General features: G+C 37.1%; 1 protein-coding gene across 2 annotated transcripts; it reads left to right on the top strand.

Moving 5' to 3' along the window:
* The first annotated feature begins 386 nt into the window (after nucleotides 1–386).
* Nucleotides 387–15,787, top strand: BUB3 (BUB3, mitotic checkpoint protein). Of its 2 annotated transcripts, XM_026065649.1 has the most exons (9): nucleotides 387–470; nucleotides 772–892; nucleotides 3,031–3,225; nucleotides 4,438–4,507; nucleotides 6,599–6,750; nucleotides 9,900–10,058; nucleotides 11,533–11,710; nucleotides 12,066–12,282; nucleotides 14,305–15,787. In XM_026065649.1, the coding sequence occupies exons 2-9, from the start codon at nucleotides 884–886 to the stop codon at nucleotides 14,312–14,314; spliced, it is 990 nt and encodes a 329-aa protein (XP_025921434.1). In that variant the 5' UTR covers nucleotides 387–470; nucleotides 772–883; the 3' UTR covers nucleotides 14,315–15,787. The 2 variants fall into 2 exon arrangements, with proteins under 2 accessions (XP_025921434.1, XP_025921435.1); XM_026065650.1 differs by lacking the exon at nucleotides 14,305–15,787 and having other exon boundaries at nucleotides 12,066–12,286.
* The last annotated feature ends 707 nt before the right edge of the window (nucleotides 15,788–16,494 follow it).

The following is a 16,494-nucleotide window of genomic DNA, read 5'->3' as shown; positions in this document are numbered from 1 at the left end:
GTGCGGCCGCACCGCTTTTAACCGCGGTTAAGCCCAAGCTTAAGGCGGAGGCCCCGGCTGCCGCCCCCCGGCTGCCGGATAAATGACAATTAACGGTAATTAACAATGAGAAGGGTAAGCGGGAGGGGGTCCCTCCGCCGCGGGACCGCCCGCCCCTCTCCCTCACGGCGGACTACGAGTCCCGGCATGCCCGGTCCCGCCGGGGGCCACCCCCTTCCGGCGGCGCCCCAGAGGCATGCTGGGTCTTGTAGTCCTTGCCGGCAGGCGCGGGCCAGGCGGAGGCGGCCCGCGCCTGGCACGCCGGGAGTTGTAGTCGCGCGGGGCACGCCGGGACGCGTCGTGTCGCCCTTTCGAATCGGCCAATGGGGAGGCGGCGTGGCGCCGTGCGGCGGGGAGGGGCTGGCGGGAGGGCGCGCGCGAGGGCGGCGGCGGTTGTTGCTAGGCCGGAGGCGCTGTAACCGGGCGGCGAGGTAGGGCCGGCTCTTCCCGCGGCGCCGGCGCCGGGCCCGGGCCGTATCGCGTCTTTCGGGGTCGGGTCGTGCCGGCGGGGCGGGCACCCGCTTCTCCCGGCGCGGCGGAGGGGCGCCGAGGCCTATGCGGCAGGGCCGGGCCTGCGGCGTGGGGCGGCGCGGGCGCCGCTGCGCGCCGCGCCGGGCCGGGCCGGGCCGGTAGTGCCGCTCCCCGCCCGGCTCTGCTCGGGCGCCCCGACCGCTGCCCCTGGGCTCCCGGGGCCTCCCTCGGGCCCTTCTCACGCTCTCGCCTCCCCCCCAGCTCCCCGCACTGCCGGACTGCCGCCGCCTCGGTGCTTCCGTGACCCGCCGCTGCCGCAGGAGGAGAGCTTTATCTCGGCGCTGTCCCGAGCAGCGGGGGAAACTCGTGCATCATGAAAACGGTACTTMCGCGCCCTCGGCTCGTGGCATCGCTGTCCGCAAAGCGCTCCGCTTCGTTCGAGAAACCTTTATCTTCTCGTTGAACGTTTGACTGTATCATGTTAAGAGGAGCTATAAAATCATAGCGATTTCTTTAGCTAAGTGGCTTTTCAGGCCGAATAAGATGCGCCTTGTACTTAAAACAACATCACGGTTTCATCAGTGTGCTTCTTCACTATATGTGCTTTTGCTAAGTATCTCATGTGGCGCTAAGAATCAGCACTTCATTATTTGAGACGGGCATGACAATTACTGCTGTTAGTGCCCTATTTGTGAAGAAGCTGCGTTTTTGAAAAAGTATTGGTATGAAATTACTTTTTTAAAAAAGACTAGTAATAGATAGGTTATGTATATGCTCTAATATTGGCACAGTTTTTCCRGATTAAAAATAGCATCGGAGGGTCCTTTCGGGTCTCTGATGTAAGTTTGCTTCCTGGGCCACTACTTGTTGTTGCTTTTGGGGTGGTTTGTAACTGTTGTACCAGGCACCTCAAATCTTATGCTTGTTTAAGTTGTCTGCCCCAAGTAGACAAGATAATTAGTGTGTCCGGTCTAATTGTTTTGCTTGTTCTCCATTCCTTTAGTTCTTGTGTCTTTTTTTATTCRTCTGAAATACTCACTTAGGTACATTTTACCATTTAAAGTGTGATAAAGGTGAATACTTTACCAGTATTCATATGGTAATGAGTGTGGCAGATTCTCAAGTATGTCTGTCTTTCGGCCGAGAAATCTCAAAACTTAGCTGAAAAAGAGTTAAGAAGGTAGTTTTTGTTTTCTATTCTTAGGATTTTTTTTTCATGTAATGTTTAAATAGTAGAAGGTGTTTAAATACATCTGTGTGGGAGGGTTTTTTTGTTTTTTGTTTTTTTTTTGAAGGGTGGCTTACAGAACACTTCCCAAAGTTCTGCTTAGGAAATTTTTCTGGTGTAAAAATGTGTACTTCTCATGTTTTATTCAACCTGATTGTTCACAGTGACTGAAAAGGTTGAAGTAGAGTAACTGTGCACTGAATTTGAACCTTGTCTCTTGATTTGTTGTCAGAACTCTAATCTCGCCTCTGCCATTGTCCATAGAATTTCAGGAGTGATAGCGTTAAAGAAAATCTGGGCCAATTCACTTCTTGGCCCCTTTTCCCAGAGGGGAAATGTACTGTTAAGGCCATGGAAAGCATTTTAAAAGGTTTTGGAGACTTTGTCAGTGTACATATAATGAACAGTTTCTTCATTTAGAGCATTTGCAAGACCTGCACTGTCTCTCTACATGATGCTTGCTGCTCATAGCCTCATAGTCTCCTTTGAATTTTTGTCCACACAGCTAGTCCTATTAAGTGTGACTGCTGCAATTATCTTTAGAGTCATTGATCTGTTACTGAATTGTTTTTTTTCCTGTCGCTCTGCATTTACACGTTTGATCTACGTTTCAGTACCCCACAAAGCCTAATCCTCCTTTCTTATCTGACAGTGTTTAGACTCTAAGAAAAAAATGTTAAAGCTGTTTTGTTGGAGCTATTTTGTAGCACTTATGGAAGCTGAAGTACTGGAAAGTTTCAGAGAACCAGAAGTTATTTAAAAGAGGATCTAATTGTGATTCTTGGAAGTTTATGAAAGTCCTACCAAATCAGGAACGCTTCTTGTAGGATATTTCAAATCAGACTCCTTTTTGCCTGCATTTTTTAAATAACTTCTTAATGCTTACAGTAATTTATGATTATCTACTTTTAAAAATATATTTATACTACATATAGAATACAGTGTGTGTAGGGGAAAGAATACATTTATAAGTAACAATATTATATGCCCAAGCTTAAATACAGTAATTATTGTCAGAATCCTGTACTATTTATTTCATGTTATATTTGATATTTAAACTTTAAAGCTTACAGTATCAGGAGGAATTCATTGAGGACACAGTGATTAGTATCTTCAGTTTTAAGCAGTTTGTCAGAAATCTGGGTGTTCTCCACTTTCTGTGGAAAAGCTAGCAAACTTCTCACGTTTCCTTTAAATTACCTTTAAGATGGATCAGTGATTTGACTATCTTGCTGGACTAATGTTCTTGCTAGCACTAAAATTATACCTTTGCTTTATCATCATTTMTTCAGATGACAGGGTCAAACGAGTTCAAACTAAACCAAACTCCAGATGATGGTATTTCGTCGGTAAAGTTTAGTCCAAATACATCTCAGTTTCTGCTTGTTTCCTCCTGGGACACAACTGTCCGGCTCTATGATGTTCCTGCCAACACCATGAGACTCAAATATCAACATTCAGGAGCTGTCCTTGACTGTGCTTTTTATGTAAGTGCCTTCTGCTGTTTTTAGATTTATGGTGCCTAAGGTATATGAGAAATTGTTTATTCTATCAAATTAAATGGATAGTTCCTATCTAGCTTTAAAAAAACCCTTTTCTGTGCTTCTGCTAATGCTTCTGTTAATTACTGTTCTTTTTTTAACAAACCTGATCTAGTCCTAAGTCTGTATTTCCTGTGAAGGGTGCGGACACAAACATAATTTTTTTTTTTTTAAATAAAAAACACAATAGCCGAAAGAACTACAAACATTTTTGATGTAACTGCCTGCATATGTGCTTTTACCTGTGGTAGATGAAATAATTTGAGTTTGTTTACGCTTTTTCTGCAATGGTATGGTAARTCGTTTGCATGCTCCTTAAAAAGAGTTGCATTGGTAGTGTATTCCCACAAATCTTTCACCATAAATTTCCCTATAGTAGTAAATTACTTTTATTATTATTATTAACCTTCTCATACTGACTAGTTTAGGAAACAGTGGCTCATTGTTCCAAATGAACCATTTGCCAAATATTTGCTTTCTGTATTTTTAATGTACTGGATTTGAAGTATCCTTAGTTTATTGGTGACACTTCTTCTTCTGGCTTTATATAATGTATGAAATAGAAAGTTTCAAGTAGTTTTTTTTTTTTTTTTTTATTCTGGCATGTCTTCCTGTGACTTGATCTTGATGTGTTACTGTATGTTGTAAGGATCAATTTAAATTTTTAATTCTACTTGTGTTTTTTTTTTTTACTAGCTGTTTTGGCATATAACTGGTTTTGTACTGCAAATCAACACACAGGCCCTCATATGGTTTCTGGCTTCTAAACTAGTTTTAAAAGGAATAAGCTTCAATTGGAACTGACTTGGTGGTCATTTAAAAAAAAGCATTATGTGTGTTCTGTTATTACAGAAGTGAAAATGGCTTGATATAGCCTCTAACTTCATTATTTTTTAGTTTTCCTTTTAAATTAAAAAAAATGTTATATAGGTCAAAGCACTTAACTTGAACATTTTTAAAGCTTCTGTCATCTGCCTGTTTCATCTGCCCAGTTAAGATCTGGGTCAGGTCTTAACCGTTATATCTTAATTTCCATCTTCCCTAAATTTTTGAAAGAAAGAAAAAAAAAAAGTCATTTGTTACGTGTTCAGGAGACTAAATGTGTATCAGCCAGGGGTACTTAATGCAGGCTATAAGGTGAAATTTTTTACTTTGTAGGATCCAACCCATGCCTGGAGTGGAGGATTAGATCAGCAATTGAAAATGCATGATCTAAACACAGACCAAGGTAAGCAGATTGATTTCTGTAAGTGGGCTCTTTGAAACAATTGAACTAAACTTCAGATTTATATACTTAGTGAAAGGAAAGCAGTGAAATGTGTTTATAGTTCTCCAGATGGAGGATATTTCCTTTTAGCCGTAGTTCAGGTTTTAATTGATAAACCTCTTCATATATATTGGTTAGCGGTACAAGTATTTCGCTTGATCAGTCAGAAACATTGTGAGAAAAGTCACGTTTGCTTTTGTGCATTGCATAATGGTAGTTTAAAAATTAGTGTCGGTCTAGCCTCAGTAAAGGTGTATGTGGTTCCTAAAGCTTTTTCTTGCTTGGAAGGTAAAGTACAATGGCGTTGACTTATGCATTACGTGATTCCCCCTCTCATCCCCTGCCTCCTGATGTAAAAATTGTTGTTAAGATTGTGTCCTACATGAATCAGAAGTAAGGTGGCTGTTTGCTTTTGTGCATATGAAGCTATTAATTATTTGGCTTATGACATACAGTAGCATGCTTTTTTTTTCCATAGAATACCTACTGTATTCATCGCTTCTAATAACTGATGTTCACTCCTCTTTTGAAGTTAAATTATTCTTTGACTTTTATGTGAAGCTAATCTTTATGCTTTGCAAACATCATGTATGTTGACAATGTGTCTATGGGGTGTCCTTATTTGTAGAAGTGGGTACTGAGGTACATAGAGCTAGATTTGAAAATATTAAAAAAAAAAAAAAAAAAGCCTTCATACACCAAAGGTAAGATGCTTAGCATGTCCATTTTCACAAGGTTTTTGCATTTTATGCTCTATTTCGTGTTCAGGGTACAGCTCCTGTTGGTTTAAGTTGTCACTATTAGTGCTCAACACTGCACTGCAGCCCTCTTTCATCACCAAGGTAGAACTGTCTAGGGCTGAACAGGCAGGATTCCTTTTGGTGCAGTTAAGACTCTGCTACAGTACCTTTAATAGAAGGACCTCATCTGTCCCTGCCAAGCTTTTAGGGGTTTTACTTACAGTGATGAATATTCACTATTTGTTTTGCATATGTATTTATTTATTTATTTGTTTACTTTAAGATGAAAATTGAAGGGTAAGAAGCCATTATATGCCTGTCGCACTGATGTTTTAGGGTTCCTCAGCATGGTTGGATCTTCAAAAACCATATGTACCTTTATCTAGCAGAACAACTACTGGCCCTAATAGGTATCGCTCAGTGCTATGAAAGGGTTTGTCAGTTTTCCAGAAAGTTTGGTAGATACTTGTTGTAGGACTTCTTGAGTTGGATTTCTGATGACAGTGCTGCTCTTCCATGTGTGTCTCATGGGGGGAATTAGCTAAGCTCTACTAAATCTCTGAGCATGTTATTTTCAAAGGTTTGTATTTTAACAGTCTTTGGAATGGTCTTTCGCAAGTATGGCAAAATGTATGTCCTTAGTGTAAAGTTTTTGCATTTTCAAATTTCATAGCCTTGTACTATGTTTGCCTATAAGAAAACACTGCTAGAATTAAACACRGACTTTTCCAGTGCCTTATTGCTGCAGGTTATGGGGCTACTTTGTCTAACTTTGGCAGTGGGGAGAGAGAAAGATAATATCAGCCTGAAGCATGTATAATGTGCCAAAATCAGCCAGTGGCCAGAGCTTGACAAACTTGTGTGCAATCGTAACAAAGGAAAAGTGTTAAAGGTCAAATAATTTTATTATAGTAACTGTAATTCCTTTCTTTTGTCCTACTGTTAATGTGTGCAAGCTTAAATCTCATTCAGCTTTCTGTATTAAGTGTCCGCATCACAGGTAGTAATATCAGGTGGATACTGAACACTTTATACCACTGTAGGTCTTTGTATGACAGCCTAAAATTGTTAATATACTTTGATAATCTCAGGAGACAAGTCTAAATTTATTGTGTCTGATCTTTGGAAAATATGCTTTTGAAGATGGAGCAATCTTTAAAGAGAATCTTAGCATATTAATACATCCTTGGGAATGTCAGAAGATGGTGCGTTGTTACTGCAGTAATGTGTGCTTTTTTTTATCCTTTGTACAATGTATTTTGAATGTTTGTGGAGCCAATACAGTTACCGTAGACTGTATTTTTTCATACAGAAAACCTTGTTGGTGCCCATGATGCTCCTATCAGATGTGTTGAGTATTGCCCAGAAGTGAATGTAATGGTGACTGGAAGCTGGGATCAAACAGTTAAACTGTGGGATCCCAGAACTCCTTGTAATGCAGGAACTTTCTCTCAACCTGAAAAGGTAGGTGCTAGATCTGTATCCCAGGTAATATGTTAAATAGTCCGTGCAGTGACTGGTTAAACAACAGTGTACAGCATGCTGTCTTAAACTATGAAACTTGAATATGAAAAGTTACTTCTGATATTTTTAAGCTGTGAGAATGAATGTTGCAAACTGAAATGTTAAAAATAGTACTCAGTTAATATAGCAAGATTTCAGGTTAAGGTTTTGAGTTTTCATCACTAGGAGAGCCTAACTTAATTCTTTGCATTTGTGATCTACCAAATCCTTATACTTTAAAACCAATGAGGAAGGAAAACCTAACAAATACAGCATCTGAAATTAAGGCATTTATTAATTTCATGAACTTCCTTAAGCCAGGGATGGTGCATATTACAATTAAATATTAAGATTTCTGGAGATCAGATTCCGGAAGTCATAAGGTCTGATTATTTAGAAATGTGCATAAAGTTATAGTAGGAGGCCACTTACTCTTCCCAGAATAATAATTGTTTTTTCGTTTGTATGAAAAGATTGGACAGAATTGCTTGTATTGCAAGTTACCTGTGGCTGTACTAATGCCTAATAAATTAAGGCATTCTCCTAATACTCTAACTCTCCTAATACTCTTCTAATACTTTGTATTAATGTCAGACCAAGAAGAAAAAGGCAAAATATAATGTCTTAAACCTTTTCTAATGGTGATGTGGTGTGCCAGTTTTTATACTGCTTACGGTGATGTCACTAATAGAATTACAAGAAAATAGTTTCTTCTTTTTATCATAGACTCCTGAATGTAGGCTGGATTGCTGGATAATTTTACATGTGAATATTTTTTTGCCTATGCCGTGTTTAGATTTCATTTAGCTCTGTTAAAATATATTGTCAAGTCATAGTTACGAGCCATCATTATGTTTTGTGTTGCATCTAAATAGCTATTACTTTTGTCACAACATAGCTGAATCTACTTCTGGCAAGACCTTTGTTCAGAATAAAGTAATTGCATTATTTCTAGTTTTGATTTATAGTTGTGTGTAGCATGTAAAGAACTGTGATAAATTGCTGACAGAATATCATATAATGGACAGCCACAGTGAATCAAGCTGCTTATTGGTTCAGCAAGGTTCATTATGTCATTTTTTTTAATACTGCTTTTGATAAATGCGTACACCTACTCAACTGCATGACAATGGTTTCATTTGATTTATGACTGTGTGGTGTAGAAAGAATACTTACTATACAGGTGTGACATCAGTTTGTAAAGAAGATTTAAGATATTTAATGTTCCTTATGCCTTTGTTTCCATACCTGCATAAAAATTTATTTTATATAATGTTTGTTACTATTTTTGGATCAATTTTTACACCAATTGGAGAGGGAAATTTAAAAAGCTGTCCTGTTAAAGTGTGTAATTACCCTTGGCTCAGTTTTCTTGTCCTTTTAATATCCAAATGGGATTTGGCAATTGAGATCATCAGAAATTTTAGGCGACTTTTATGTGAACTTTCATGTTTCAGTCTTAAAGAGAGAAACATGTTTTGTTTAAAGCAAGAATGTATGCTTCGTAAATGTGTATTAGTTAAAGGAAGCTTTATTTTTATTTTTATGCATATATATATACATATATATATATATATATACACACACACACACCTGCCAGATAATGAATAGCTTAATGTTTGCTTTATATTAAAAACTGATTTTTTGAAAACAGTATCTCCAGAAACGCTTATAGTAAATCATCAGAAGAGTTATTTTGTTTAACGTTTCGGTGCAGTCTACCAGAAACAAGTAGCTTTATTGGGCTTTATCAGAGAACCCGAAAGTGAAATCAGTTGCTTCAGTTATATTGTACAAGCACATGCCAATAGTAAATTGAATCCTTCTGGCAGAATATCAGATCTCCTACACTTTTCATTCTAGTTCTGAGGTATTTACAGTATTTACTTCCTATATATTAACTTCATTAGATCATTTCTGTGAAAGCTTGTTTTTGTTGTACCTTGTTCCTCATGTTAACAGCTCAGTGACAGCCCAGCTGTTAGGTAGCTGGATTCCATCTTGCTTGTGTATCAGCAACTTGAAATTCAATTAATAGTACAGAGTTTTTGATCAAACTTGGTTTATTTTGACATATTCTCAGATAACTGCATCTCAAATAATGGCTAGTAACTGAATGGTTTATATGCTGAATACTTTCATGAGGAATTTGAGAAATAAAAGTTAGAAACTCTGAGCCAACTTTGAGTTGAGTTGAAATTCCAAGCCATAATTTTTTAATGGATGTCAAGCATATTGCTTCAGTCAACTTCACTCAGTTTTACTGAAGCATACATTGCATTAGATTTTAATGTTTTCTTGATGATTTATTTCCTTTTATTAACATGAAGTTCAAGCTGAAGTAATAAGGTGTTCTGTTTAAAAAAAAAAAAAAAAAAAAAAGGTATTGCCAGACAGAGGAAAAACAAAAAAAATGAGGTAGTACTGGGGGACAGATGTGCATGATCACAACTCGATCGTGCAGATTGCAAGCTGTGCGCATCAAGTAAAGATGAATTCTAATTTCCATAGCCTTTTTTCCCCAGTTACTCGTGCATATTTTTCTCTTAGCTTGACATCTCCTGTCTATTAATGCTTAAAATAATTTGAGGAAAACTTGAATAATATTGATTTCACTTTTGAGTTATACATAAATAGAAATGCTGCTGTACGCATACGGAATTTAGAACGGGGTAATACCAGGCAAAGGCAGAAATCTAATGTGTGGTATGTTATTTAGATATCACTGTGATCTAGAGACTAATAAAAACATTGAACAAATGTGCTTGAAACTTAAACTTTCACAAGTGCATATTCATATTTAAATCTTTTTTTGTAAATCAGTTATATGTAGGATGATACTGCCTTAAGCTTTATGTTAAGGCATGTACGAGCATGCAGAGTTAAGGGGGAGCTTTTGAAATGCCAAATTGGTGTTTGATCAGTAACTGACTGCACACTACTGCAGTTTATCCCAAATTTGAGTTGTAAACTGAAGTGAAAGGGAAACAAATCTGTAGCTATGGATTGACRTGTATTTTTTTTTATTGTATATTGCTGATGCTTTGTGTACCATGAACCATGGATATCCAGGCTAATAAGTGTACAATGTTGCGATCTTTTTCTGAAAGGTGTACACGCTCTCTGTGTCTGGAGACAGACTAATTGTGGGGACTGCGGGTCGGAGAGTGCTGGTGTGGGATTTGCGGAACATGGGTTACGTTCAGCAGCGGAGAGAATCGAGCCTGAAGTATCAGACCCGCTGTATCAGAGCATTTCCAAATAAACAGGTATGGGAACCATGGCGGTAATTGTACTTCTGTGGAATATTTTTTAGGAAAGATGGTGACTTATTTATTTAAGCTTTCTGCCTCTTTCTCTCATTTTAAAAAATACTTTTGATCTTTATGCTGTCATAATTGAACTCTTGACACCTTTACACTCCTTGTTCCAGATTCTCTCTTTTGAAGAGCAGCGTAGCTTAGGAATGTTTGCCACCCCTGCTCACCAGCATGTTTTTTTCACTTACTTTTTCTCAGGTTCTTTTTTTTTCCTTGATAATGTTGTTTTAAACTRGTTATTTAATACATTACAATACTGGTGTGTAACCTTCAAAAAACTGCAGAGAAGTTGCAGTAGAAGAGGGAAAGACAGACTAGGATTTGTTCTGTAGCTTTTATGCGTTGTAGCCCTAGATTCTTCAACAGGGATAGCATAAAAAATTATGTGAATGTGGCTTATATTTTTCTTCCTTCCCTCCTTTTATTTTCTTTCTTCAAATCTGACTGTCATGCACTCAAGACCTGATGACCCATTATCTAGAGGGAATTGTACAATTTAAGTGATCATACAGCTGTTCCACGTAGGTTAACATAGTGTATCTGCAGTTTCTAGCCCTTTTTAAAGTAAAGCAAGATCAGCTTACTCTGACATAAACAAGAACTAATGTGGAAGAGTTTCCCAGTGTAAGCAGTGAAATTATAGGCATTGGGAGACCTAGTTATTTGTTCTGGAACTGGCATGAATGTTTTCTTTTTTATTTATTTATTTATTTTTATTTTTCAGTTCTAGTTGTAGTATAACAAATTGATCTTCCAGATTGTAGTGTAGTCCAGATTTTGAAGAACCTTGCTACAGGTAGATACTAAAGTCCTATTTCTGACAAGATCTGTTATAGATTTAATTCAGAAGTTCTAATACAAGAATCTTAAGTTGCTCTAAGTTGCTCTAAGTCAGGGCTATAATTAACTGGATAAGTGGGCACCACTTTATGATCAAGTTTCATTGAAAATACTGTTTCAGCCTTGAGCGTTTAGTTGACAGTATAATGCTCTGAACTAATTGTAGTGTAATGCAACTCTGAAACTAAACAGTCCCATGAGTATCCATAATATTTGAGATACTTAAGTCCTGTGGGATAGGTGGGCAAATACAAGGGGCTATTAACTCTTTTTTTTTTTTTTTCCCCAAATCAACCTGTGTTTGGACCTGCCACGGTAATTAGAAGCCTCACTGTAAGCTTTAACTTGTGGTGCAGTGAGAATTTCCCAGAAAGCTTTTCCTACATTAGTTTTTTATTAGAAGCAGATTTTATTGATGATGCCATGGCTCTGTGGTAACAATTTCCAGTTGTACACAACATAAGATAGTTTACATGTTATTTATTTGAATTTAGAATAATAAAAGATTAGTTGTGTGTTTAAAAAGTTATCTTTTCTCCTATTCTAAACTTCTAAAATGCATAACTCCAATTTTCTTTTGTAGGGCTATGTTTTAAGTTCTATTGAAGGTCGTGTTGCAGTGGAATATTTGGATCCAAGTCCAGAAATACAGAAGAAGAAATACGCATTCAAATGTCACCGTTTGAAGGAGAATAACATTGAGCAGATTTATCCAGTTAATGCCATTTCTTTCCATAATGTCCACAACACATTTGCTACAGGTAGAGTACTCAGTTTTTATTACTTACTGGTATCAACGTTTTCAGTACATCAGCTTCTTTAAGTTTTTGTTTAAACAGGTCAGCCTTTACTTGATATGCCTTTACTTTATAGGCCTTTAAATCATACTTCTTGCTTTGAGCAGGGTTTTGAAATTATTTTATGTAGTGAGAGTTAATTTTTTTTAACAGGTTTTAGAAAATACTCATTGTGTTATTCAACTCTGTATAACTTTGTGCTTTGACTGACAAAGTAATTACAGGTAGTTTTCTCTTCTTTTTTCTTTGCTGTATGTATTCAGTCTTACAGTTCTCCCAGTTATAATTTATGAACAGGTTTTGTTAATTAATTTTTCAGGAGGTTCTGATGGATTTGTAAATATTTGGGATCCCTTTAATAAGAAACGGCTGTGTCAGTTCCATCGGTATCCCACAAGCATAGCATCACTTGCCTTCAGCAACGATGGAACCACCCTTGCAATAGCTTCTTCATATATGTATGAAATGGATGACATTGAACATCCTGAAGATGGTATCTATATTCGCCAAGTGACAGATGCAGAAACAAAACCTAAGTGAGTATGCTTCACCTGTATTTGAGCCTTTCTGAGCATTCATCCCAAGATTTATTAATTTTCTTAAATTCATGAATAGCATTATTGATGCCAGTAGATAGTGCAGCTTGACAGTAGGGTTGGATTTGATTTTATCTTGTTTGCCCAAGCTTTCAATATCCGTAGGTTGATAGACGTCTGATGGATAAAATTGTGCCTAGTTGTTTAGTAGAAGAAGAATGTCAAACTCTTATCCCTTTTGAACAGATGCTATTATATGAAGCTATGGAGTTATTGCTAGCTCATTGCTTCAAAAATTAAGTGAAGAATTCAAAAACAATTTGAGTAAAAGTTACAGTATTTGGATATTTAAAATTTAGGATTAATGAAATTAATGAAACACACTGACTACATGCCTAGCTGTTACAGTCAGAATGAATTTGGGTACAGAATGAATTTGTTCTAGGAAGGTTTTGTAAAATCAAGTAAAGGGCTTTCTCAGTCCTTGTGTTTTGGAGTTTACTGCAGCCCTCTAATGCTTTTCTGTCATTGTTGCTGTCAAAATGGGGCTAACTGTTTATTGGAGGTAAAGGATTTGGCATGAATGTTTAGGAAAACTAACATTGTAGAATTGCACTACTCTTCATTTTGCTAGCGTGGGATTAGTTTAGAATTTCAAAATCTTGTTGTTTGTCCCTGCTAATTTCTTCTTTTAGTACTCAGACTGTCTTACGCTTTACCTTTGTCTCTATTGTTTATTACTTCAGTGAATTTGTAAGCTGTATATCAGTGATCGGAGTTCTTGAGTCTAAAACCTCAAGACCTTTTTCCCTCTGAAGTGACTTATGTATTGCTTCAGAGAGCTAATTCCCCACTGTGCGGATGTGGGGAGAAAATTACAAAAGAATAAACGTGCCATCTCTCACTTGGAGGTGTTTGTGTTAAAATTTAAAATTTTTAAATTTTTATACTGATAGGGAAGAATAAAAACATAACTTTCAGTTCTTATTCCTGTGGCTTTCCTCATTAGAAGAAGTCCAGAGATAATTTGTCATAGTTATTTGTAAAATCAGGTTCTGCTTCATATATACATTTGGGAGGTATTAAAAAAAAAAAAAAAAGGGTGDTAGAAGAATACTTATTATTGGTCTTGTAATATTAAGAGCTGTTTTCAGTTATTTTTGTTCTTTGCTAGTTATGGTTGCTAATTCTGTAGATGCTTCATTCTGCTGTATGAGGAGGTTAATCTACAATTAAACAATATTTCCTCTTGGCCCTCCATTATTTTCTGAAACAGATGGTTCATCATTTCCTGGGCTGTTAAACACAGCAAGGTTAAGGTTAGACTCTTGGGAATCAGCTAGTTTTGAATCTTATTAGACTGTAGAAGGAAAACTAATAAGAATACTCCTTAATATCATTTTGTGACTGTAAACAATTATTTATTAGCAAACAATTGATCCCAGAAGGGCAAATTGTTTGAGTCAGTAATGAGCTGAGAAAAGACAGAGCATATCTGTGTATTTGGAAAATAATTGTAACGTAATTGCAATGCATTTAGACAGGCATCTTTTTGGACCTGTTTCTATCTTTAAATGAATTTCTGAAAACATTAACAAGGTTTACATGCTTTTCTGACATTTATAAGTTGCTTGTGCCAACCTTAGGGCACTAGTCTCTGGTGACTAAGAATTTTGTATATATTTTAACGTTACAGCAGTGTGAGTCATCTGTTTTATTCTAAAAATCGATTACTTGGAACAAGACTAATAGTTTTAGTTGTTTCATAGTGATCTCTTTGCATATTAATTTGAATCACCTTGTGTTTCTGCATGATGCATCCTTAAATGCATCAAGATGGTGCCATATTATGTAAAGAATAATTGGCAAGGTCAGGCTTTTAGTCACTGAGTTATGTATCATACCTTGATACAAGTGAATGCTATCTTTCTGCACACTCTTGCATTTATGGAATGTCAAATATTTTACCTGCTTATGAATATTCTACAAATTACTTGCTGAAACATGGTTTATTTGTTTCAGGTCTACTTAGACTTCTGGTGATATCTCTTCTCTACAAAAGAGTTGCCCACCTGCTCCTAACAAGACCAAACTAAAACAATAGAAGGGGGAAGAACAATCCTTGCATTGATGTTATTTTTAACTAAGAAATGTTTGTTTGTATGTTGCAGTATGTCATAATCTGTCATTACTTTTCTGCTTAGAACAGTAGTGAATCAGTGTTTACTTTAACTGCTGTCTGTAGGTAAACTAGTTCTTTCCTGTAGGCAACTTTGCTTATACAACTTCATAACAACTTATGACATTTTGTAGTATCCTAATTATGAAAACTTCCAATGTTCTCAGAATTGTTCAATAAATATACATCCTAGGTTTTTGAAAACAAATTTTGTGTAATAACCTTTACTGTTTGCGAAACAAACATTTGACTTTCGAGTTGTAAGAATTCTTGAGTTCTAGATACTTCATTATGGGAAATTTCTTAACCTTTGTCTTTTCCCAGTGAGGTAAAATGGGAATACTTTCCTTACCTGAGGATGTTTAACTATTCAGGTACTGTTTTCACAGTGCTGTGAAAGCCTAGAGTTGTGTTAGGAATGCTAGGTTATCCTGATGACTTGGTATTACTGAAAAATCGTTTATCATTTCTGGAGGAAGGTGAGAACTCTGTAGCACGTAGTACTCTTTGGTTTGTCATCTACTACTACTGTGTATTTGTAGAGAAGCCCAAGGTTAATCATGCATGTGAAGAATTGAGGGTAGAGGGAAGCAAATGGAGACCTTGGGCTCTGGCAGGTTGGTTTGTTCCGAGCCTGCAAGTTTGACCTGAGAGCCCAAAGTTTATGTAGTATCACAGATAAAGGTAGTGAAGAACAGCACTAAGAGTGCAAATGCCATTCTGGCCACAACAGCAATGCAATATGTTCTTTCTCCATATGTTTTGTTTGCCTTATTACCACTTGGTCAGAAGTGTAATCTGTAATCAGAATTTTATATCAGCCACTTGGGGATTCGGAATGCGGGAGGGAGAAATGATCAAACTTAGACAACTTAAGAATTTCTGTTAGGAAAGTAGTAGTAGGAAAACACTTCAGGTACTCTGTGTATGTCTGTCTGATTTTTGTCTTTTGTTTTTTTCTTCTAAACAAGAATATAGATCTGATCAAGAGAATAAATCTGCAAATCTGTCTTCAACTAAAAAGAATATTTTTCTGCGCTGAATATTCCAGTCTGGCATGTGGAAATCAAAATAAATGCTTTCTGATTAGTAGCACCAATAAAAGCTCTTTCTTCCAACTCTGTTTGCAGGACGGACTTCCAGATCATTCTTTAAAAGTAGTTTATATCTTCCTTAAGTAGTTTATATCAGGTGTTTCTGAGAAGTACTTCAGAAACTTTGTAGTGAACAGTAAGGAGGGACAAAAGGAAACATGACTGCTTCTATGAATCTTATCCAAGATGATTGTTGTGTGGGTATTTTGAAAGTAAATGATGACTGGTTTCATACCTTGCTTCRGTCTTTTCTGTTCTGAAATAACAGTGGCCATATAACCAGCGGGAGTACTTTATTACCTTTAAGAAAACAAACTTGTTGACAATGGAAATGGTAACGGATTGTTCCAAAGAAGGTGGTGATGGAGAGGAAGCTGGGCTCTGCAGTGTTGAGCCGTTACCAGGCAGAGATAGTAAATGTGTGTGGAGTACTTTATACTTTGTCATGAGCTAGATCTGGATTCTTTGATAATCTTAAAACTGTCTGTTTTCAATAGGTTTAAAAGAATAAAAGATCTTGCTGAATATGAAAAAGAATACCACAGTCACTAGAGTTGCACCTGTTCTCTATTCTGATAGACTTACACTGTTCCCGTTTTTTTTTTCAAATTTTAATAGGCTTTTTTGCACTCTTGGTAGATGACTACATTGCTGAAGATGTTGGACAAAGATTGTATTTTTGATGTCAGCTTAGGAAGTTACAATGCTTTTTTTTTTGTGGAGGAATGCAATTATACTTTGGTTTTGGGGCATAAACTTGGGAACTAAGTGTTTCTACTAAAATGACTAACAAAAAAATGATAAGCAAAATCCCTAGTTCAGGAAATGATTGTAGGTTGAGACAGCAGACTCTTGTGTTAAGAGCACTCTCGAGCTGTCTTACTATTCCAGACCACAATGTATTTATAAGCACATATAAATATGTATATATTTGCCAAC

Source organism: Apteryx rowi, unplaced genomic scaffold (assembly GCF_003343035.1).
Source record: "Apteryx rowi isolate R43461 unplaced genomic scaffold, aptRow1 scaffold_23, whole genome shotgun sequence".
Classification (NCBI taxonomy): domain Eukaryota; kingdom Metazoa; phylum Chordata; class Aves; order Apterygiformes; family Apterygidae; genus Apteryx; species Apteryx rowi.
The sequence above is the reverse complement of the archived record's forward strand: the minus strand, read 5'-3'. Positions and strand labels throughout refer to the sequence as shown.